General features: G+C 34.3%; 2 protein-coding genes across 3 annotated transcripts in view; one reads left to right on the forward strand and one right to left on the reverse strand.

Moving 5' to 3' along the window:
- Nucleotides 1–26,627, reverse strand: part of SUPT3H (SPT3 homolog, SAGA and STAGA complex component) — a 423,577-nt gene that overhangs the window by 395,081 nt on the left and 1,869 nt on the right. The window contains exon 2 of the mRNA XM_082847752.1: nucleotides 18,334–18,434. Within this exon, the coding sequence (XP_082703878.1) occupies nucleotides 18,334–18,434 (101 nt within the window). The remainder of the gene's footprint in view (nucleotides 1–18,333; nucleotides 18,435–26,627) is intronic.
- The window catches only part of RUNX2 (RUNX family transcription factor 2), a gene marked incomplete at both ends in the record, with an annotated part of 209,301 nt that overhangs the window by 20,375 nt on the left and 162,299 nt on the right, over nucleotides 1–26,627 (forward strand). The gene's annotated exons all lie outside the window — the stretch shown is intronic.

The following is a 26,627-nucleotide window of genomic DNA, read 5'->3' on the forward strand; positions in this document are numbered from 1 at the left end:
GGCTAAAGTCAATACATTATGAAATGAAACTATTACAAAATTACTAGCATTCCAAAAACAGATGTATATCTCATGTGAACATTGTAGGTCTATTTATCAGTAAATAATTTTGTATACAAGGTATGATTACAATTTTTTAAAAATAATGAATGCCTAAATACTGAAATAATCAAACATAACAAAATGTCAAAATGATTATCTCTGAATGATGAAATTATTTCCTTCTTTTTTCTTCTAGAGATTTCAAAATCTCTCAAAAGTGTTACCTTTACAATGAGAAAAAGTTAACGTTACAGAAATATAAATACGTATGTATGTATAGATGTGTATATCTGAATATGTATGTTTGTAAATGGCCTACTCTAGCCTAATTTATAGAAACAGCAGGGCCCTGGTGTAAAAATGAGAAAAAGTAAAATATGAAGTTAACTCATATAATTTGATAATTTAGAAAATATTCTCAAATCTCCCTAATGTAACATGGCAGTTAAAAGTTTGGATGTAGAGTCAGGAAGACCTAATGAAATCCCAGCTCCACCACTTAATAGCTGGGTAACTTTGGAAAAGTTATTTAACTTCTTTAACCTTCAGTTTCTTCATCTAAAATTTGGGAATAATATTATCCAACTAACAGGACTAGTAAATGAAATCATGGAAAGATGTTAGTGCATAATGCCTATTTAGTGATGGTAGTAGTATTTCCTCTTCCTGTAACTCTTTGTGGCGCCAAGCTGCAGCTTAAATGCACTTCCTTAGAGAGGCTTTCCCTAAATTAAGTTCCTATATTCCACTATTTCATAGTGGCCTGTACATTTCCTTTAATAATCATCAGAATTTATAATTATTTATTTATACAAATGCATCCACAGTGCATAGCATACCATACATACTTAGTAAATTATAAATTAATTAATTTATGAAGAAAGATGTTTCAATTTGTAATCTTCCCACTGATATCATTAAAATTTTGTCTCTATATAATCAGTGGGATCTTGATTATAAATGTTATTGACTGTGATATGAATGGGTTATCTAAATTTGAGTTCAGTACTTCTGGGGGCAACTGCATGAGGGAAAGAAAAGAACATCCCATCCCTGGTACTTCAGTCTACCTCTACGTAATTAGTCACAATGACAGAATCACAGTGACTACATTTTGTCCTTTGATCTTCCATTAATGAGTCTACTAAAAATGAAGGTTAAAAAAAATTTCAAGTTTCTTTGTTGGCTTTTAGCTTACCCACTGAGTTTTCTTTTAATCACCACCTGCTAGAACTGTGATTAAATCAGCTATTTACTGATAAGTCAGGGAGCACTGCTAGATAACATTAGTGTGCTGGCTCTCAAAGTGTGGTCCCTGGACCATCAATACCAGAATCAACTGAGAATTTACTAGAAATGCAAATTATTGGGCTCACCCTAGATTTACTGAATCAAGAGCCTGGAGGTGAAGTCCAGCAGTCTTAGGGTTTAGCAAGGCTCTGGGGTGATTCTAATGCACATTGAAGTTTGAGAACCATCACATTAGTGGATTTAGTCTTTGTAAGCAATAGGCTGTTTCATCGGTTTTCATCAATTTGCCAGGCTTTATAGTTCATCATTAAACTTCTAATATTGGAGTATAATCTCTAAAATACTCTAAAATCAGAAATAGGACATGTGTCAGAAACATAAGACAGACAACCAAAGAATGACTGTTTAATACACTGTTCTATCCAGATATGCTGTGTAGTCAATTCATGATGTCTGTTTTCTTTTATTATAAATTAACTCCCTCTACATCTCCTCCTAAAAAGGTCCTTGCTTCAGAACCACTAACTTTGAGTAAAGCTAGAAGGTGACAAAAAATACAAACACTGTTTTCAAAGGTTTTGTAAGTCACAGGAAAGAGAAAATGATCTAAGCCAAAAATGTAATTAAAAGTGTTACCACTACATGTAAAGATATACACAATTAAGTCAAAGATTCAAGTGGGTTCTAGATTAATCTTTAGAGATATAAAAGCGTTCTAGATTAATCTCTATTTCAGAGATATAACTCATTAATAAATGATAGTAAACTTCCACAACAAGATTGCAAACATGGTTTAATGATAGGAAACTTATTAACATAATATAACACATCAGTAGGTCAAGTGTGAAAAAAGCAATCATCTCAAAGATATCCTTTTTGGCATTTGATAAAACTCAACTCCCCTTCATTTTCTTTTTTAAATCCAGAAATATAAAACTACTTCCTCAAAGTGATTTAAACCACTGTAAACCAAAAGTCAACATCATGCTTACTAGTGAATACGAAAAACATTTCCATTAAAATCAGGAATAAAAAGATCCATTATCCTCACTCCTAGTTATTAATGTTCTGTAAGTTCTGACTTAAAAGAGAAGCATTATTTGTGGACAATACAATTCTCTACCTAAAAAGCTCAGAAGAATCCACTAAAAAATTAAGCTGATTAAATTTTTAAAATTTAATTTTTTATAGTAGTATTACCACTATATGTAAACATATACAGACTTAAGTCACAGCTTCAAATGCATAAGACTGTAAACTGCAAAAATGCAGCTTTAATACAAAAACAACAGAACTTCTGAGAAAAGAGAAATAATAATGGTATTTCTAACAGAACTAGAATGTAAACTTCATGAGATCTGGGGGGGGGGGGAGGTTGTTGTTTTATTCACTGGTATATTGCCTAGCAAACAGTAGGCACTCAACAGGCATTTGTTGAATGAATAAATGAAAAGCACTAGCATTTAATAATCCTTTATGTCAAATGTGGTCTGCCTACAAGTGACAGTCTCAGACTGTCTATTACAAGTCCACAATGAGTTAAAGAGTTTGCACCAGAATGTGCATCACTGTGCACATCATTTAATTCCTCTTGTAACACAGGAAAACTATCTCAACGAAGGAAGCAGAGGACTTTTACAATCCGGCTCAAGCTACTTATCTCATAAAAGACAATGAGAAATAGTTCACATACTGGCTACACTGGGTGGCACCTCTTTAGACTAAATGTTGGGAGTTGAAATGAGAGGGAAAAACAAAAAGAAACTAACTTCAAACCAAAGAATAATTTGTAAAAATAATGTCTGGCTGCTGAAATGTGGTCATAATTAGGTCACTGTGTCTTTTAAAGGAAGCTTATGAAACATGAAAGCAACAAAAAATTTAAGGATAAATTCTTTTTGTCAACCGAATGGCAGGTTCTAATCAGGAAATTCAGACATCCCAGTAGCGTCTAAATGAATGAAGTCTTTATACTTTCAGAGCAGATTATAATAGATAATCACAGGAATTAAGGCACGTAAAGAAGTTATGCTCTAAGTTAACATAAACACTTCAAGTATATACTTCATTCGTTACTTTAAAGTGGGTCCAATACCGTAGTGTCATCTCAAATGTAAAAGTAAAACAAAGAACTGAGCCAGTGCTGGCGGTTTAAAAAATGAGGAACAAGTGAGGAATAGTCAAATTAACACTAATTTATAGCAGACAGGCTCTGCGAAAGTAAACTGGGCTGATATTCAGAAAACCAGGTATATAGCCCTTGAACCCAAAACTAACCCAAAACACATTCTAGGGCAAATCACCTCATCTCACTGTTCTTCAGTTTCCTCGGGAGTTAATAAAAAGACTCTCAGATTTTCTATTCAGTCAAAGTAACTGATACTACCCGGATTCCTCTGTTTCTGAATAAAGGCAGATAGGTGGTCCTACAAAAATATGCTGAGGTTCAATTCTATCTATAACCCTGTAAAGTCAAACTAATTAAAAGGTATAGACATTTATATAGAGATCTACAATGAACACCTTTCTATTTTCTATATAAATGATTTACACAATCTGATTCAATCCACATAAGAAATCTGAGAGATGTATATGTTTATCTGAATTTTACAAATAGAATTCCCAGCAATATAAAAAAGAGAACTAATGGCACTCACTCAGATTTGTATGACTGCACAAGACCATCCTTCCTTCTACAAACCAGACATGACATATAGCTACAATTTTCTAAGGAAGCAGTAGAGGTTTCAAATAAATCAAAGACACTCAAAATACAGAATGTTAAGGACTTCCCTGGTGGCGCAGTGGTTAAAAATCCGCCTGCCAATGCAGGGGACACGGGTTTGAGCCCTGGTCCAGGAAGATCCCACATGCCGCGGAGCAACTAAGCCCGTGTGCCACAACTACTGAGCCCGTATGCCACAACTACTGCAGCCCGCGCTCCTAGAGCCCGTGCTCCACAACAAGAGAAGCCAATGCGATGAGAAGCCCGCGCACCGCAACAAAGAGTAGCCCCTGCTCGCCGCAAGCAGAGAAAGCCTGCGCGCAGCAACGAAGACCCAATGCAGCCAAAAATAAATAAATAAATAAATTTTAAAAAGAAAGAAAGCAAAATAGATAGGTGATGAGTGACATAAAAATGTTCTAACCTCTTTTCAGCTTTAGCAACTCCCATGGAAATTATCCTCCTAAATTATACTATCCCATTCTGAACACAACTTCCTATTCATTCTATTAAATTCAACACCTACTAGGTACCTAACAGGTACCATGTAGTGTAAAACAGGAAAATTAAAACAAGCTCTGTACTCGTGATGCTTACAGTGGGGAACAGAAATACACAAGTAAATAGATCCCTGGAATACAGTAAAATAAGGACTTTTATAAGAGTATACTACAAGGTGCCACGGCACACAGAAAGGAATTAACAAGACTGGACAGGCCAAGGACGTCTTCTTGGAAGATGAAACATCCAAGCTGATGTTTTCCATTTTGTTGTATTTTCTATACCTCCAGTTCTCTTAATTAATCTTCTATTTTACTTAATTTCATATTTCACTGAACCCTCCAAACCCTTCTCCTTCTCCCATTTACCTACAAATTGGTCAAATCCTTCACACCTTTCTATTCCATCCCTCCCCACCAGCCTAGGCTCAGTGATCAGAGACTCAAACATCTAGAATTTCAATATTCTTCTGTTACATCTGCCCTTCAAATCCCTAAATCAACCCAATCATCTTTCTTTTCCAGTCCTATGCCCAGCAGTTGATCACAGCTATAGAAAATTATACAACCTTGCTGTTAGAGCCCTTTTATAAGCTTTGCAGAGCCCTTGACAAATTAGGTAACACTAAGCATATTCCTAATTAGCTTTCTCTCCCTAACTCCACTGTTGCCATTACAAACCTTCACCACTCTCAAGCTTCCCTACCTCCCATCCTTGCCAACCCCAGCCAGTGGCCTTGCCTGCTTCTTCAAAACGGTATGAATGATAATTATGCATAGCTGAAAATATTACTTCAGACTATTTTTTGTGGGTAAAAAAAAAAAAATTTGTGTGTACTGAACTAACCCAGAAACCTAACATGCTTAACATGGTTTCATTGTGAAAACAGATTCAGTCCCAGACAAAGGACTTAAAAATAAACTCTGACCTGCTACCTGACAATTTCAGCTACTAAAAATACAGCCAAAAACCAAAAGTAATAAGTAAACTCAACTCTCAAAATTGATATTAAGTTTATGCACCAAAGATCAAGTAACTTTTCTCAGAAGAGAAAGTGTATCAGGCTTTCCTAGAGTATGACTTCTTATTTTAGATACAAATCTAATAAATTTAATTTCTAGTCTATAGCAGGCTGGAAGCAGCATGCAAAAGGTGGGGGAGGTGAAACACTGCCAGAGCATGGCACAAGAACAGCAACAAAATTAGCAGATGCAAACGAGAGAGAAAACATAAAACTCTACCAAAAAAATTTATAAATTCAAAGAGCATAGCAAAGTAGGACTATTTATCATAGAAACAAACTACACTTTATGGCTCTATGGTACCCTAGGGCATCACTATAGTACAAGTAGATTGCAACACCTGATATTTACAATCAAATTTCAGTTAAAAAAAGATTAAACTGTACCTGGTATTCCATTTATACATAGTCATAAATGTGCTATAATAAACTTACTATAGAAATATTTTCATTAAAATGGTCAAAATAAGATCCATTTCATCACTTAGATTAACTCATGTATTTATAAAATAAATATATTGAATGTTTATTCTCTATGATATATATGGCATGGATGCCCTTGTATTTAATTCTATTAGTCAGAATACAGATTTACATCCCTATAAAAAAATTAAGCTAGTCTTTTGCTACTAGTCACGCTCTCCATTCAAAAATAAGACAATAACTGCACGATTTAAAAACTGAGGAGATAGTTTGGCTGATTTTTACATACTGCAGGCACAGCACAATTCTACATTCAAGCAAGAAAAACAAATACTACAGAAAACTGAGAAGTTCTTCAGCATCTCTAATCACACACTAGTTAACCAAGTCACTCATTAGTCAGTTTCTATCCAGTGTTGTTTCAAATAAACTTTCTAAAAGTAAAATTATTTTATTAATCAACTTTAAAAGTAAAATGAATCACATAGACCAATGTCTGAAATTTGAGTATACAGCAGAAAGCATAAAAAGAAAAGAAAAATGAAACTGCTTAAAATTTGCACTTAGAATTTGCTTTGGAACTTGATAAAATGATTCCTTAAAATTCATCTGGAAGAATAAAAATAGGAAAAGAGACAAGAAATATTTTAAAAAGAAAAGTTATGCAGGTGACCCTGAACTGTAATACCAAATATTAAAACATATTAAGAAGCTATAATAACTAAAGTAATGTAGTACTGGCAAAGGAATAGACAATTCAGTGGACAAAGCAGAAAACTCAAAAATAATAATTTATTATCTGATAAAGGTAGCATTTCAATTCTGAGAGAAAAGGGAGGTTTATATAATTTGTGGTGGTGAGACCACTGGCAAACCAACTTAAAGTAAAATTGTTTTAACTTAGAACCCTCCCTGGCACAATACAACAAAATAATGGATTAAATATTAAACTGTAGAAACTAAAAGCCTGAAATATAAGAAGTACATGATGATTTGTACAAAAGTTGAGGGTAGGACTTTCTGTCAAAGTGGAAGTAATAAAGTACAAGGCTGATTTAACTACGTTAAAAATGAAAACAAACATATTAAAAAAGAAATAAACCTTAAGGAAACCAAATGATGAAGGGTATGGGGGACTGTGGGGAGACTGCCATATATGATCGATAAAGGCTCAGTGCCTTTAATATATTAAAAGTCCTTAATAAACAATGGGAAAAAAACAAGGACTCAGTAAAATTGTGCTAAGAATATGAACATACACCCACAAATGAAGAAATATAAATGGCCAAAATATTTTCAAACTCATTAGTCAAAGGAAAGCTGTAATGTAAAATAGTTAGAGAAAAGCACAATATTTCTATTGTTTAAATGTCAGAGAGAGGTGGAGGGGGGTACTCTCATAACTATTGATAGAAATGTAAAAAATCCAACTTTCTTGGAGGAAAAATTAGGAAGTTACTATCAAAAAAGCTTTTAGACTCTTAGACTTCAGTAATTCACATGCACACACAGCCAAAATATAAGCATCTCTTGGTAAAAGATTACAGATAGCTTTTATTTTCTTCATTTTGCTTATCTGCGTGAGAACCTTATTACCTCTTCTGACTTAAGTAACTCATTTAGAAGTTGCCTCAGTTTCCTTGAAAAATAAAGGTCTCCCTTCTTTATTTAGGCTCCAGAGTTCATCAAACAGTAACTCATCTACAAAACGCTAGAAAAAGTTGATGCTAAAATGGCACTTGATAAAATATCTATTCCTGATAAAGTCTTTAAAAAACTAGTCACTCATATTCTTGGGTGTAGAGAAATACTGTTTGATTTCACTTATACAAGGTACTTAGAATAGTCATAGAGTCAGAAAGTACACTGGTAGATGCCAGGGGCCAGGGATGGGGGGCGTGGGGGGAATGGGGAGCTAGTGTTTAAAGGGGACAAAGTTTCAGTTTAGGAAGGTGAAAAATTTGGGAGATGGATGATGGTGACTGCTGCACAACAATGTGGATGTACTTAGTGCCACTGAACTATACAGTTAAATATGCTTAAAATAGTATGTTTTATATTATGTGACTTTTACCAATATTAAAAAACATAAAAAAGAGTGAACCCCCCCAAAACATGCTAGAAAAACTTTAAATACATCCTCCCTCCCTTCCTCCTTCCCTCCCCCTCCCTCACATGTTGCTATGCAGAGATCTCCTGGTGCATTATTTTTTTACACCAAACATAAAAGAATGTCTACAGAATGGCACTCCATGTGTAAAAAGGAAAAAATAAGTGTATATTCATTATGTGCTTATAATGTGGATAATGAAAGTCAGCAAGAATACCCAAGGAAGAATAAAAGTTGTTACTTAAAGGGAAGAAATCAGGCAACAGGAATAGGAAAACTTCTTACTGTATAACAATTCTTAAATTACTACCAATTAAAAACTAAATTAAAACAATTCTTTCATGATAATACATATTTTAAATATCTATGAATTAAAAGATTATATATAAATTTATTTATATATAAATAATACATATCATATACATGTCACATTACTCAATATTAGCAAGGCATACATACACTATTGGTAGGATTATAATCCATTAAAGCCTTTATGGAAGGTCACCAAAAATCTTAAAGGAGGGACTTCCCTGGTGGTCCAGTGGTTAAAACTCCGCCTTCCCAGGCAGGGGACTTGGGTTCGATCCCTGGTCAGGGAACTAAGATCCAAAATCCAGAGGGGCAACTAAGCCCACGAGCAGCTGCGGAGGATCCCACATGCCGCAACAAAGATCCCACGTGCCAGGACTAAGACCCAACGCAGCCAAAAATAAAATAAATAAATAAATATTTTTTAAAAAAAGAAACTTAAAGGAATTATTCCTAATGAAATATCCAGTCACATGCTCAAAGATATAGATACAGAGGAAGAGAAAGGGGGGCGCGGAGAGGAGGGCAGGAAGGAAAGAGAAGGGGAAGGGAAGGGAGAAGAGAGATCTATACCTGTAAGTAAAGGAAGTTCATTACAATCTTATCTATAAAACTGAAAAATCAGAAATAACCTAATGTATCAATACTTAACAAGACTGCTTAAAGACATCATAATGGAATACAAACTACTGCAGCTACAAAGACAATGCCATATATTTATCAACATGGAAAGGGCCTATGATATTATATAATAAGTAAAAACCCAAGTTACACAACAGCAGCTATAATACAGGATCTTGGCATTTATTTTTTACGTGCATTAGAAAGGAAGTGGAAAGATAAATAGCAAAGCATTAACAGTGCTTTAATTCAGCGGAGTTTTAAGTGCTCTTTATTATCTTTCTGTAATTTCTTTTCAGAAAATAACATGAACTGCTTCTAAAATATAAAAAAATACTTCATTTTGAAAAAAATATTGACATAATAATTCCCCTACCCATAAAATTTGCATGGTTTGTGTTTGTTTGTTTTCTTTTTTAGAGGGGACAGGTATTTTGTTCTTTTGTGGTTTTTTTTAGCTGCATTGGGTCTTTGCTGCACACGGGCTTTCTCCAGCTGCGGCGAGCAGGGGCTTCTCTTCGTTGCAGTGCGCAGGCTTCTCACTGTGGTGGCTTCTCTCGTTGTGGAGCACGGGCTCTAGGTGCGGGCTTCAGTACTTGTGACACACGGGCTCAGTACTTGTGGCGCATGTGCTTAGTTGCTCCGCAGCATGTGGGATCTTCCCAGACCAGGGCTCGAACCCAGGTCCCCTGCATTGGCAGGCAGATTCTTAACCACTGTGCCACCAGGGAAGCCTGGTATTTTGTTCTTAACATTATGAAATCCACCAATACAAAAGTGAACCAAATCTTCTGGCTCCAAATCTACAATCCTTTCCACTGTACCATGTTATCTTAATCACTCACTTATATGTGGTATTACTGTCCTTAATTTATCCTTTAAAATATTTATATTTTATTACAAATTCCAGATAAGTGAAGTTTTATTGTATACTTAAAACAAATGTTGTCTCTGCTCACATCCTTCTAAAGGATTAGAGACATAAAGGATGCTGATAATCCCAAATTCTAGGTTGGAAGAGGCAAAATTAAAAAATACAAACAGTATTTGACTTAGAAATGGGTTGTACTCCAAGTTCGACTGTTTGGAAGTAATTCCACACAAAAAGAATGTTATTTTTGTTGTAGAAATAAGTATTAATTGACTGCCAGGCCAGCCCAAAAAGTTTAACCCACAACTGGCAGAAACATATTACTAGTATATTGTTATCCCTATTAAACACACATTACCAACCCACGTAATCTAGGAATAGGTAGAAAGCCACAAAAGGTTAGTAACACTCAAAAACTGGTCATAACCTGGTTCTTTCAAGACAGAGAAACAGGAAGAAAGCAGTTATTCAAAGATAACAGGTTAAGGATTATTTCTCACTACTCTTCCCCAGAACCGGGGTTTGTGACTCTATTTATTCTGTCCTGGGAAAAAATGTTATGCCAGTTAGAAAACCTAATTACTACAGTATTTTTTAAAAAGCATATGGTGTTTTACTTGAGATTGTTTAAATGTCTGTGCAGAGATGTCAAAAAAAAAGAAAAAATTGCAAAAGGTGACATACTCATACCAATATATACTTTTGTGATGTATTTTAAATATGCTAAAAATATGCACACACATATTCATATGACATATTAAAACACACCACAGAATAAGTCAATTCCCATTTCTTTGGAGGTAATATAAAACTGCACATGTCTCACATCTAGAGAGAATCAGAACTGTGCCTCTGTAAACTTAAAAACAGCCATGGATCCTGACTCAACAGAGTCAAGATCAAAAAGATCCATTCCTCTATATTAAGAATCTACTATTCTTTTACAAAATCACACCTTTTTAATTTTAAGAGTTTACATTCTGTTTCAACAGAATTTATTGTAAGGAGGAAAGCACATAATCATAGATAACGTATTTTAATTTCCTACCCAAAATTACTAACCACTTTCTGATATATTTTCAGTACTGAAGAATCCATTTTTATCGAGTAACTTTTTCAAAGATTAATTTTGACCTATATACATTTAAAAATAAGTTTTCAAAATCTCAGCATATTAAAAACAATGAATTGACAAAATGCTACATAACATACTGGTAGCTAACTTAGAGCTACCAGTAAATTTTGCAAATGTAGCTACATGAAAACGAGTGCCCAAAACTTACAACGCTGGTACATATTCAGTTACACAACTGGCATGATAATCAAGTGCAATACAATATACCCAGAGCTATAGTCACAGGATTTTCAGAAGGACTAAGTATAAATATATTAAGTAAATTCACAGAAGAACATTTTTAAGAAACACACTTCAATATTATCCAGACTGCCTACAAAATGGAACACGAATGTAATCTTAAACCTCCCAATCAAATCTGATCTGCCAAAGTAACCAAAAATTAACAGCCCCAATCACTAAAGAACTGTGAGACAATGACAATCCAAAATAAGAGGAAGAAGTAAAAAGTAAATGGACGACAGTGTTAAGAGTAAATACAGAATAAAATCATGTAACATGTAAAATGTATTTTCCCAATTTCAATAAAAATATAAGCGTACCAGAAAACAAGTATTCTGTGTACTTTCCATATTTCTTCTGTGTTGTCCAATATGGTAGCCATTGCTACATGTAGCTATTTAAATTGATTAAAATAAAATGCAAAATTCAGTTGCTCAGTTACCTAGCTCATTTAATGTATTCAAAAGGTACATGTGGTTCATGGCTATCACACTGAAGAGCACAGAGATAGAAATTTCCATTACTATAGAAAGTTCTACCGGGCAGCATGCTGTAATAGACAAATCAATTTTTTCTCTATAAAAATTTTTTCTCTATAAAAATTTCTCTATAAAAATTCTTCCCATAAAACTGCAAACATTTCTCCCTGCACCTGAAACATTTTTATAACTTCCTAAGTCAGTATGTTGATGATTATAATTATTATTTTAAATACAATGATAAATGCTAACAGGACAGTGTCTACTATGTGCCAGGAACAATGTGCTTTGACTCTATACCTCACTTAATCTTCATATAAACCCTATAAGGTAGATACAAGTCCACAATGCCTTATCTGAAACATGTATTTCACAATTCGGAAGTTTTCAGATTTAGAAAGTTAATACTAGGAACTTCACTGATGGCGCAGTGATTAAGAATCCGCCTGCCAATGCAGGGGACATGGATTTGAGCCGTGGTCCAGGAAGATCCCACATGCTACAGAGCAACTAAGCCCGTGTGCCACAACTACTGAGCCTGTGTGCCACAACTACTGTAGCCCGTGTGCCTAGAGCCTGTGCTCCACAGCAAGAGAAGCCACCCAATAAGAAGCCCACGCACTGCAGCAAAGAGTAGCCCCCATTCACCACAACTAGAGAAAGCCTGTGCAGAGCAACGAAGACCCAACGCAGCCACAGATAGAACTGGGAATACATTCTTTCACATAAATAAATAAATAAATAAATAAATAAATTTATTAAAAAAAAAAAAGAAAGTTAATACTACACAAAAACCATATGCTACATAACACCCTCAGCAGGGTCTAGGGAAGCAATCAGAAACACAGAAGAATGTATGAATATTAACATCAAAGATAAGTGAAGTTAATAAATAACCACATATCAATTAGGTCCTGGTTCTGCCATCAAACTAGTTCAGAACAGATATTCCCATTGACCAGTGCAATAACTTGCATTTATACAATACTAGAATTTTAGAATTACAAATCCATGAATTTTTACCTATTTTTCCCCACATAACTAAGGATTTTCAACACAGAATTATTAAAATGACTCACCCTGAATTTCAAGAATTCATTTCTAAGACTAAACAAAATGTTCTTCCCTCTTGTAATTACATATCCTAAAATAAAAGGCCTAGGTATTTTCTTTTCATGAAACAATTGATAGAGATATTTAATATAAATTCAAAATTGTATTTTGTCACATTTATAAAGTGATACATTCTTTCAATGCAAGCACTTAATTCAGTTGGATCTAGCAACTTAAACATTACCTTGTTTCATTTCTGAAAGGAAAAACGTATAAACAACCTTCAGTTACACAGTGCTTTTATGTTCTCAGTTAACTTTTGCACATTTTCTCACTTTCAGGAAAGATTGTGACCAATTTTACAATTTGGAAATCTTCATTATTATTATACTTATAAACCAGTGCATATCTTAAAACATTCCAAATAGATACAGTTCACAAAAAGTACAAGGATAAGTTTATCCACATATTTTAATGTAATCTAAATGTCAGGAATTAAGATAATTATTTAATAGTGACAAAATATAAAAGTAGGATAGACATTTAAAATATTCAACAATATGGCTATGTTTATATCCAAAATTATGAACCATCACAAATATAAGCATCCAATAAGGAGTATATTAGTATTCAATTTCTATGAAATTATACTTTCTCTTGGTTACCGATATGGCCTTGCTTAAAAAGATTTGGTGGTTAGGAATAGGAAATTGAAATAAATGCTATGATAATATGAAAATAGCAACTTAATTCAATATTTATTATAAAAATTAGACCTCATCACAAATAACAGTAATTAACTGAACAATTATTCATCTTTCCCATTATTACCTCATTATACCACACTAGTCATACATAAGTTGGTAAAAGTTCATTTGTAAACTAAGTTATATCAATCAAAGTAAGTTTTATTGGTTGAAATGTAGTTTAGCGTAATTTGTCAAGAGCATGGACTCCGGAGTTAGGCTTCCTGGTTCAAATCAAGGTTTTACCATTTGCTGTAATGGCAATTTTTGGTGTTAGGAACCTCTGGGTCTAGTTTCCCCATCTATAAAAGGGACTAACAGTATCCTCACAGGGCTGTGGGAGGAGTAAATGAAATGGTATGTGGAAGTACTCAGGAGAATGCCTGGTACACATAAGAGCATTCGCTATTATCAATGGCATTATTAAAGCATCCCCAAAACTATAATATATTAATGTTAGCACTTTTTACCATTAAGAATTTCTTTCCTCCAGTTTCCTGAAAACCTTAAGTGCACCAGGGAAACTCAATGTTTGAAGGAACCCTCTGGCAGTTTAATAAACATCTATTACTAATTGATTCATTTATATATTAGGTCCCTTTAAAGTCAGATTAAGGTAAGGATAGAACTGGGAATACATTCTTTCACAGCACATAACTTCATAATGTTAAATAACAGCCAAATGATACCATTTCACATATACAACTATGTCCTACTCTAGTGTAGCAATGAATAAATGGTTGTTGCTATTTATCTCAAAAATTCCCAAGAGAAGTGAATCTTACTGAGAAAATTATTAGTTCAGTTATGGATATACTAAGTTTGAGGTGCTAACAGAATACTTAACGGACGTTCAGGAAGCAGTCAGAAGTACAGACCTAAAGTTAGGAAGCTTACACTCAGAAGTTCATCACTCCCTCCTCTGTATTACCACGGAATTTTTCACATCCTATTACATGACAATTTTTAGTCTCCACAACCATTCTCTACTGCTAGACTATCTTGAAGGCATTTAGGTCCTGCTATATAAGGGCTTAATAATGTTGATTTTTTTAAAAAAAAAATGCAAAACTTGCAGAATAGTACAACTAAGAGAGTGAATTTTATTGTTTATAATAAACTCTGATTTAGAAATTTTTTTTCAATCTGTGGATTTTAAATAAGGATGAAATTTTCATTTGGAAGTATTCTTATAAAATATAAGTAGCATACAAACAAAATCCTTTTTTTTTTTTAAATTTGGTCACATGAGAATTACTAAACGCTACCAAGCAGTGAAACCTGACATTATCACCAGGCCTATAAACCTGCAAAAGTACAATATAACGAGGCAAAGAAATTTATAAATGAGTAAAATAAGGAAAAGAAAGTCCAGTGAAGATTCCTTGAAGTGAGTTTAAATTAATTTAAATTCTTAAGAAGTCTGTCAAAATACCTGCAATGTAGATTGAAAAGATTTCACTTTCTAATTTACAGGCTACTTGAGTTCAATAACTTAAAAATGAAAGGCCTCTGGACCCTTCCAGCACATGTTATTCTAAGAGCTATGATAAGGAGCATGTAGCAAACGTGCTCAGTTACATGCACTAGGTAAGGGAAAGATGCTGTCATCCGCAACCCGCCAGCAACTGTCTGACCACCAATCCTTTAGTTTAAAATTTGTAGAAGCGTTTCCTAGAGAATGCTGCAGTTGTAGAATTTCTCACCCAAACTTAAAATGTGGTCAGTCCCATCAAGGCTCTAATAGGAGAACAAACCGGCTGCCAGTTCTATATTTAATAGCAGATCCTGACAATTCCATTTGTGCCTGACAACTAGATGCCTTTCAGTGAAGCCATTCCCTGGAAATGACACTACAATACTGTTACTTATTTAGCGGGCATGGAGCCAAGAAAAACCAGCTCATTAGTGGTGAATGAGTAGGGAAGACAGTAGCCAGAGGATTAAAAAACAGCAATATACCACACAAACAGGCTTAGAAGAACTGTGAAAATGCAGGAGAAAAAAAGTAGAGATCCACAGAATGAAATTCCTACAACACAAAATTAACACAAAGACTTAAGTCTGCACTTTGTCATTTAAAATCACATAAGCAAGGATCAAATGCATATTGATTCTAATTTTACATAAAAGCCTGAAAACCTCATGCCAATAGAAAATATTGGTAAATAAAAAAAGGACTCCCCTAATCTTGGCCCTGTTTTCCTGTTCTATGAAGCAATTCATAAGAAGAAAAAATAACTTCAGACTATAAATGATGAATGTATAACTATTAGGAGTGGCCCCTCTATGAGGTCTGAAATAGAAGGAAAATGTACATTTCTTCCAAAGCTGTGGCCAACAATAACTTTCGCATTCTGAATCTAGCTTAAGCACATTAGTTGGGAAGATGTTTGCAAAAGTATTTCATAAGAAAGTGCTGAATTTAGCTTTTATTTTATTTTTTTCTGTTTTCTTAAGTGGCCTGCAGTCTATCCAATGCGCTAAGTAGAACCTCTCCTAAGTATAAATGACCAAAGGAAATACAGCTTTCTTCTTACAGAGAACTGTTTTTATAGATCAGGGGTCATCAAACTTTCTGTAAAGGGCCATATAGTAAATATTTTCAGCTTTACAGGCCATGTGGTGTCAGTCACAAAAACTCAACTCTGCCATGTAGCATGAAAGCAGCAATAGATAACAGATAAATAATGAGTGTGACTGTGGTCCAATAAAATCTTATTTTCAGAAACAAGCAGCCAGTCTATGGCCACAGTTTGCTGACCTCTGCTATAAAGCATTTTTTTTTACCTACTAATAAATACGTTGTTTTAATAAATAACACCAAATTTGAAAGATGATCTCTGGGGTTTGCTTTAAAATATTTCATTAAAAAAAAAAGTGAAGAGCAGAGAGAAAGGTTAAAGAAGACTGGCAAGGGGCTTCCCTGGTGGCACAGTGGTTAAGAATCCGCCTGCCAATGCAGGGGACACAGGTTCGAGCCCTGGTCCAGGAAGATCCCACATGCCACAGAGCAACTAAGCCCATGCACCACAACTACTGAGCCTGCGCTCTAGAGCCCACGGGCCACAACTACTGAAGCCCGCTCACCACAACTACTGAAGCCTGTGCACCTAGAGCCCGTGCTCCCAACAAGAGAAGCCACTGCAATGAGAAGCCCACACACTGCTACGAAGAGTAGTCCCTGCTCGACGCAACTTGAGAAAGCCCGCGTGCAGCAACGAAGACCCAGCGCAGCCAAAAATAAAATAAAATAAAGTAAATAAATTTAAAAAAAAAAAGACTGGCAAAACACAATTAGCGTTAGTCTGATGATGGATGCATGGAGTTCATTATACTATTACAATAATTTTATGAGTTTGAAATTTTCAAAATTAAAAGTTTTTAAAAATACAAGGTAGATCAATGAATTGGCTCTACAGGAAAATTAATTTCCTCACTTTACTACAAACATTCTAAAACATATCTAGTATTTTTAAACATAATCAACATAGTACAACATAAAAGTTTAACATAAAGCTACTAAACCATAGCTAAAAAATTTAAACGTACAAAAGAGTATACAAGTATAAACCCTTAACATTTTCCATAATTTAACAGACAGCCTCACCTCATACAACTCCTAAATTGACACATTTCATTAGTCTCATCTTAGCTAACAAAATGTGTTACCAATTTTTGGTTTTAGAATATAATTATTTTATAGGGTATATATCACTTAACATATCATAGGTTTATTATTTTTTCAAATAAATTAGTAAATAAATTTTATTTCTCAGTTTTAAACTCTAAGCAATAAATATGAATAGAAACAATTCACATAAACAAACGCTGTTTAAGGTCTTCAATAATTAAGAGTATAAAGGGATCCTGAGGCCAAAGTTTGAGAACCTGTGACCTGAACGTTTTTGATGCTGTTTAAAGTATGTTTACCAAGCAACCATTAGATACATGCTCAAACTCATTTTTCCTTTGAACAATAATCATCACAAAGTGGAGTTAATCCACTATGAAGTCTATCAATATACAGCCATTTAAACCTTCAACAGAAATATTCTTTTAAAAATGCTGGGTATGTCATGAATAATGTATCCATAGGAAAAGAAGAGCTCTAATGTGTTGTCCCCCTTATGCAGAAAATTGTCTTCTGGACCAATAATAAAGAAAAACTAATATGCACCAGCAGACATTTCTAATAAATATGCTACCTCTCATCAAATCAAGATACGCAGTCTCACTCAATGAAAGAAGCCAGAAAGCAAGCTGAAAATAGCTTTAGCAAAGAAATGTTAATGACTATGCAATTTCTCAAAAACTAAAGAAATGTGTTTTTTAAATGTCCTAAGTTTTTTCTCAAGTTCTGAAACACAGTGATTTCAAATATTATCAAAACTGAAAACTACATTAGGCTCACAGAATTATTGTGACTGACACTTGAGAAAAACTGAGAACTCTGTGAAAATATTTCCAACTATCCAAGAATATAATCAACGTCAAAATTTTCTAAATCTAAAACTAAAATAGCAATAAGCAATCCATAACACAGATTTGGGCAGATAATAATCAGAGCACAAATGTCTGCATGAGTATTCATTCTTTTATGAAGATGAACCAATACTTACTTTTTGAATACAGTATCACTGTAGCATTTTTAACCAATTTGTCCCTTCCGTATACGGCTATTTAAAATGTTATCAGACTATTTCATTTTTACTTAAGTACAAATTTCCAAGTTAAGTTTTATAAATCTCGTTATTTCTATTGTCTTTTATCAACATGAATAAACTTAAAATAGTAATAACTGAGATACAGAGCCATACTTACATCATACTCTGCAATTCTGCTGCAAAGCTTACAGACTTCCCTGTACTTCTTCCACTACTTGAAGTGGCAGTAGACATTGGGCTGGCTGCAGTGTTATTCATCTAAATAAAAGAGAGAACTCAGCTTACAAAAATGTATCTAGCTGTAAGTAAATGCATGGAAAACGGAAGCAATTATAAGTTACTTCAAAAAGTATAGAAATTTTTTAAATTCTGATTTGTTTTACGTAAATCTGATTTGTCCATACTTGTTCTTCATTAAAATGAAATTGTAAGGTAGAAAACTGCTTAGTCAAATATGATGTAAAAAAATTACTCACTTGGGTGATAAACTTTTCATTACATATTTTGTAATAAGTATTGGAAGAAAAATACTCATTAAAATATTTTAATAAAGTTCAGTGGTTTTCAAAATCCATTCCATGGAGCCCAAAGATTCCCCAGCAATATTTCATTGAGCTCCCAGTGGCCCTCAAGCAGTCCCATCCAGAACACAAGAACTCTGATTTTTCTATTTCATATATTGGGGCTCCAAGTAAGATTTCATTTAAAGAAAGAGCTGCACAGCTGTAAGATACAGAATTAGAAAACCAAAACATAATCTAATTCCCATTTGAACCATAGCCTAAAATACAAATAATACAAATAAAGCCAATCAGTAGATCAGAAGTAAGCACTGTGACATTTTATAATCTTATGGTTAAATTACTCATCAATTTAAAATGTGACTTTTAAAAAAATAAAATGTGACTTTTTTCCCAATAAAATTAAGCTGGCGCATAATGGGAAAACTAGATGCTAATCCTAATATACGCCATTTTATTTATTACATGTGGCAGTCCCACAAACAAGAATTAGTGAAAATAACATTCAGGTAACAGAAGTAGATAAAAGCCTCAGGCTTTTACCTCAAGGACACAGTAAGTGCTCAATAAATGTTAGTTATTATTTCATGTTTATATAAATTTTGTAATACTACGATTTTCTTTAAAAAATACTTTGCTGATTAAAGAAGAATTAACAGATTTAAAATATATTTAAACAGATTTAAAATATATAATAAAGTAAAGCAGTACTGAGAACTTTAAGTACAGTAAAGTAATTAGGAGTCAGAAGTCAGACTGCCTAGGTTAGAATCCCAGCTCTACTACTTTACTAGGGCTCAGGGCAAGTTCCTTAACGTCTCTGTGCCTCAGTTTCCTCATCTGTAAAACAGGAATGATAATCGCACACTCAGGGTTGTTGTGAGGATTAAATGAACTAACATAAACAAAGCATTCAGAATAGTTCTTAGCACACAGTCAGTACACAATGTTAACTATTATAAACAGAAAGAACTCAAGAATTTTCCCTTTCTTGGTCTGCTAAAAGCTTTTATGTGACAAATTTGATTATCCCTATTTCATAATCACAAACTTTAAGAAACTTGAATATTTTCACTACAAGACCTCAATACAATTCAACAAATATTAATTAGTTTCCCTATAAAATAAGTTCTGTTTTCACACTGACATCACTACTGCTACTAGTCAGCCTGGCTTAAAACATCAGTCATCATCTTTGACTCCTTCTCCTGCACCCTATAATTTGTAAGAAGCCAAATAAATTCTACTTTATGTTTTTACCTCCTCCCTTTCTTGTTGAGCTCTATTTATAGCTTCTCTCTTTGCAGCTCAGTTCATTCTCCACACTGCTATCAAATTTATCTTCTTAATACATCCTCTAAACTGACCACTTCTGTGGGCAATGGAGGCTTAAAATTGATAAAGGAAACTTGAACTAGGGTCATTCACTGATGGCTGAGATGGAAAGGCTGGGTCCCATGAATGAAAGCTGAAAAAATTAACTACTACAAACCACTGCCTGAGATGGGCCACATATGAAGCTTTTGAGAAGGCAAACGGACAGAGACCTAAGACAAGCAGCACACTAGCTGGGTGGCTAGATCTGGAATGTCCCAATATCATTCTGTGGCAGGACCAATTCTCTGCCAATATAAGCCCTGGTCTAACCTAAGGTCCCTAGGAGCCAGGCGAAAACCACTAGACAGAGACTGCAAAAGCAGAGAAAGAGAAGGAAGAAAGTTTCACTCAAACTGAACCTGAAAACCAAAGTTCTAAAACACATAAAGAAGCTAGTGCTATGAAAGACCATCGGTCTTTTTAAGCGTAAATTTGTCCTATTTGTTCACAAAGACTTTTTAGGAATAAGTACTCTTTTTCTACAAATAATAGAGGAAAAGAAGCAACACCATTTGGAACTCAGGTTAAAAAAAAAAAAATCGCATCATCAGTCCAAGATTGGGGAATAATAAAACAGGAAAGCAAGTTCAAAAAGGAACTTGGCTTTCCAGTGACCTTAGAAAATGGTTCACTTGTCCCAAGAGAAGACTGACAGAGATATGACATCCTGGAGAATATGTTAAACTCAAAGATTATGTATTACCCTCAGTCTATGATTTAAGTTGACTCATGTCAGATTTGAAGGCATGCCATTCTTGGGATTATCCTGAGACACTGCTGGAGTTATTGCCCTCTTTCATTCTGCAAATCCAGTCACCTTGCTTTAACACTCTCTGAAGAAGAGACATTTCAGAAAGTAAATGCTTAGTCAAATATTAAAACCCCAGCTTTCTTAGGTTGTGCCCCTACTGCAAATGTTTCGTATCAAGAGTGTTTATTGGTAAGAGTGAAAAGATCCCAATCCTCATTTATTATAACCACGATCATCCTTTCACAGTCAAGTTATTTACTTCTTAAATCAAACAGGTGAATAACATTTTTCTTGACATCACGAGCTGACAGTGCATTAGAATCTTTAAAATAATTATTTCCTGTGCACACATTTTGTTTGATGTTTTAGATAATTAACTTCTTTAGACATTAACTTCTTTACACATCAAAGTCCTATCATTCCAATGCTTTATTTCCTATCTCCCGGACATTTAAAAAAAAAATGTCGCTTAAAAGCAGAAGCACTCAAGTCAATTTTCTCTAATAAATACAGTTAACGTGGAACTGAAAACCTACTCTAATCTTCTCAATGGGTTAATGTCCTGCAGTTGTTTTAGCTTTCAATTGAAATGCAGCTGTTTGCCATATTTTACAAAATGAATTCAGATGTGCAGATGGAGACCCAGATTATTTCAACATGCCACAGTTTAAATGTGAACTCAAGGAATAAGTTCATCTCTGATTAATACTTATATTTAAACCTGATTATTAAGCCAGTAGCCAATACTATGTCACACCTGTAAAATTCTGTTCCAGAGTAGAAAAACTGACATCTTTGAATAACAATAATGAAATTTAAGAATATACCCCTTTTCTCAGAAAATACCACGACAAAAAAATTTTAACTGTAGTAAAGTTATACATCACAAATGTGAATTAAACAAAAATGTAATGAACATGTTACTGCATTTCTATTTATAGCTTTTTTTTTTTTTTTTTTTTTGCTGTACGCTGGCCTGTCACTGCTGTGGCCTCTCCCGTTGCGGAGCACAGGCTCCAGACGCGCAGGCTCAGCGGCCATGGCTCACGGGCCCAGCCGCTCCGCGGCACGTGGGATCTTCCCGGACCGGGGCACAAACCCGCGTCCCCTGCATCGGCAGGTGGACTCTCAACCACTGTGCCACCAGGGAAGCCCTATAGCTCATATTTTTAGTGACTAAATGACCAAAGAAGAAATACCATGAAACATCTTCAGCTTAAAATACCTCAGAGTTGAAAACGTTATTACTAGTTACAACTAGTTACAACACCCTCAAAACAGTGTCAAAAATCTGGATTGTGAAATCCATCAGTCTACCCATTTACTAAAAGACAGTGGAATTTTTAAATTGTTTCACTCCTGAGAAATATTAATTCAGCAGACCTATGTACTGATTCTGCACATCTACAGAGTCTCAATTTCAATCATTCATAATCTGAGCATCCCACATAATATAAATTAATAGAAAACTATTATAACCAGAACATTTTCATTTTCATAGAACTCCAAGGGCAGGAAGCGATTATGGTTAAGCCAACACTATTAAGACACTACATTTTAGTTTTGTTGTTAAAAAAAAAAAACTCAAGTTACATCATGATCTAAATTTCTCCTGCTGTGCAAAAGTAATACCAAACGATCATTCAATCACTGAGAATGCAAAAAATAAAAAAACAAATTAAAATCTGCAAAATTTTAAAACTTCTATACCTAGTTTTGGTATAACACAATGATAATTCCAATATATTTATATATGCCCCAATTCAAGTTAATCAACATAGTAGAACCTGGTAATAATGATCAACTACTCTCTCAAGTTCAGTTTCTCCATCCGTCAAGAATAGTTTCTACCTGTCTCAGAGGAGTGTTTTAAAGAAGACAGCGGCTGCAACATAATGTGTGCTCAAAAAACATACGTGAATTGAAAACATCAAAACACCTGTAAATTATGAAAATTCCCTATAGACAGACGGATTGTAAACTGAGTTTCCTTATCTCAGTTGTCTACATGAGCGATTATTTTTTTAAACCTATAGACATAGAAGCTGTGACACACTGCTCAGAGACACGTGAAGTTCTATCATTACATTTTTCTTCTTTAGACTGATATTAATGTAGGTTTCTACTCCATGTGCTTCCATATCCAGTACTCTCAAAGAAACACTGAGTTTCAAAAAAAATCTTATTCTTTGCAAAAATGGTTCTTAAAGTGCACTGCCAACATGCCTATCAGATCATCCTAAAATACGTGACATCCAAACCCTGAAAAAATGGCAAGCTGACTTTTCCAATATTGAAAACACTGTTGTTTTTACATAAAATATTATATAATTGAGTGACAATGGTTAACGTTCCAGATATATGCAAAAATTTGGAATCAATTACACTTCTAATAGTAAGAAGTAAGTGTATTTGACAAGGATGTCAAAAAAGGAGCTCTCTTAAACATCAAGATTCTCTTCCAGTCTAGATTCACATTTTAGAAATATTAAACCTTATGAGAAGTCCATATTAAATATAAACAATTCAATAAAAGATCTCATGTGGTTAAAAACACAGTTCATGTGACTAAAAAGGAGTGGGAGATTTACGGGAAGCATGTAAAAAAGAAGTGAATTTGTATAAGCATTTCAGAGTTTATAAGGGGTCTTTCACCTGTATTGGCTCACATATTTCACAACCACCCTCTTAGGCATGTATCTCCCCCCTATTCATGAAGAAGGTAAGAGTAAAAACACTGGGTGAAGGTAACAGATCTAACACAAAAAACAGGCTTTGATCCCAGGTAACCTGAAATATTCAGTCCATCTACATACATACTTTTAAAAAATTCACCTACCATTTTAGTGCCATAGTTTTAACACACTAAAATAATATGGAATTACTGAGAAGTTGTACACATAGTAGCCAGGGGACTTGTCATTAAGTTTTCTTGGAGACTGATGACTTTAAAAGTTAAGTTCAGGAATTCTTTGCTTAAAAGTAAATCTTAGGCAGACGGATAAACAACTATAACAAAGTATAACTATGGAAATTGGCGGGGGGAGGGACCAAAGACATCTGACGTTCAGAACTACAGTTTGAAAATCACTAATTTCATCCAAATCCCTCATTTTTCAGGTGAGGATACTGAAGTCCAGAGGGGTTTCTTGAACTGCCCAAGGACACATCACTATTTAGTGACACAGCTGGGACTAAAACTGAGGTCCCCTGACTCCTGGTCCAGAGTTCTTTCTACTATCCCACAAGGAACACACAAATAAAAGTTGATTATAATTAACTCACAAGACCTCCACAATGTGTCTGTCATAGTGAACTTTGTTGTGAAGTATCTGTCTATGCCGACTCACAGTTTAGCTGTAAAGAGCTGGGCTCTGGAATTCAAACACAGGCTCTAACACTTACCAGGTGACCTTGGGCAAGTCACATCACCTCCCTGCCTCAGTTCCCTCATCTTTAAAAAGGAGATTAAAAATACTCCTCTCATAGGTGACATCAAGTAATGTATACAAAGCACTTAGGACAGTGCCTGGTACCTAGAACGCACTCAGTTCATGATGATGACGATGATGATGAAGAATCCAAGCAAAAGTATAGCTTCTTGAAAACATATCACAAAGTATTATTATTAAACACATATACTCTCAGGGGAAGAATATTATGATTAGGAATAGTCTTTTAAAGATTCAGAAACAAATAATATGAATAAAGTAAAATATAAAGGATTCAGTCATAAAACTGCTATAGCATTTGAAATAGCAAAAGTACACTTCAAGATTTTTAAATAGTTTATATTTATATAATATTTTATATTTACTGCCCTATGAATTCAATGAACACAGCAGTTTTTCAGCAACTAGTATATACTATAAGCCAGTTAGCATGTTATTTTAATATTCATAACCTTATTTAACCTTCAATATCCACTATCAGTCAAATTCTATCAGAGGCAGTAGTATAATGCAAGAAAAACTTACAGATCCATTCCAGAAAAGTAAGAGACTCATCAGTATCACCTATTAAGTGGGAATGACACGTTTGGATAAATGAGATGGAGCATTAGTCTGGAACACATCAAGTGCCCATGGAAACGTTGGTTCTCCCTTAGCAGTAGTATGGTGTTGTTTTGTACAGGGAATATACTGTAACCAGATCAATATAGCACCATTACTGGGGTGTACAGTATTATTTGTCAAAGAGAATGATCTTAGGTGACAGTGTCTATTACACTCTATGCTGTTTCACAAATTAAAATATGTGTAAACAGTTTTTGCAGATTTATGGAGGTAGTCGGTAGACAAGTTGAGAGGAAATCAATTAAATAGTTAAATGTCTGTAAAACAACACAACAATTTACGTAATTCTCATCTGAAGCCTCCAGCGATCCTGGGAGGAGGTGGGATAAGGTTAGGTACTAATTCTGTTTTACTGATGAGGAAATTGAGACTCAGAAAAGTTAAATACCTTAATTGAAATCACACAGAGAGAATTAGGGCAGAAAAGGGCTACATCTAGATTCTGAAATTAGTTTTAAGTGCTCTTTGCACCTATCCACAATGCATCTCAGAACATTAATATCTCTCCAGATCCATTATTCAATAAACTTAAGGCTAGAGCAGCCAATATTTATTGAGTACGTAATTCTTATGTGCTTCGCTGCACCCAACACACATCACATGGGTTACTTCATTTAACCCTCAGCAGTAAGGAATCAAACCAAATGTGTTTGACTCAATAAAATATTTTATCCACTACAGTATAAATTCAATTAATACAATAAAACATTAAGTTGAATTATTTTTCTTTACTATTTAGGTGAGCCATCAGCAAAACCAGTCTTTAATATAATAAGTAGATTTCTAACTAATTTCACTATTCAACCTCACCATAAAGTAAAACGGGTATTATTTTCAACAAGAATACTCAATGTTCTGATTTAACTGGCATGGCCTAACTTTCTTTGCAGATTCCTACACCAAAAATCAAGAGAGAACCAAAAATCAAGGTGCCCAAGATCTCTATCCAATTATATGGAGAAAAGTAGAAAATTTTAATTACCTGTGGCTTAAATGGACAGGTCACTTGCTGGCCTTACTCCAGATAGCTCATCTGTTATTTAAACACATAAGCAATAAAGTTGTCACTACTTTAAAGCAAGTACATTTCTGAGGTTGCAGTACGTTTAATCCTCCTAAAATCATATATTCCAAATTTCAACAAGCCTGAAAGGAGGGTGACCATATTATTAAGTAGACCCAACTGGAACATTTTGAAAATGGAAGGAGTTCTATTAAGAATTATCCTGAGACAAACAGACTCTAAACCATGACTGCCCCAGAAAAAGCAGGGTATACGTAACAGCAACCCATTGTGATTTGTGTGTTATGGGCTGCTCTTTGTATATGCTTAATTCGTGAGCTTTAAGTTTTTGTTCCAGATCCAAGGGTTATCATCGGCCTTGAGACCAAGGGTACCACTTCACAAACATCAGGCCAGAGTTAAGGGTGTGTTATCTATAAACAAAGGGGTTGTTTTTTTTTTTAGTTTTTCTTTCAAACTTAACTTTATAAACATTTGCTTGAAAAAAACCACTCTATGTATTTCAAAGAAAGCAATCTTGCAAAATATCGCCAAATTTCAGACTTATCTCTTCAAAAGTTTTGAATACCAATAACCACAAAACTACTTCTGAAATGGCCCAATGCTCAGTTTTCTACTATAATTTATCAAATTGTTTTTTATACAAAAAGTTAAGGAAAAAGCACCATCTTTCAAACTGAAAAAACTCAGGAGTAAAAGAGT

This window comes from Leucopleurus acutus (genome assembly GCF_964270905.1).
Source record: "Leucopleurus acutus genome assembly, chromosome: 10".
NCBI lineage: Eukaryota > Metazoa > Chordata > Mammalia > Artiodactyla > Delphinidae > Leucopleurus > Leucopleurus acutus.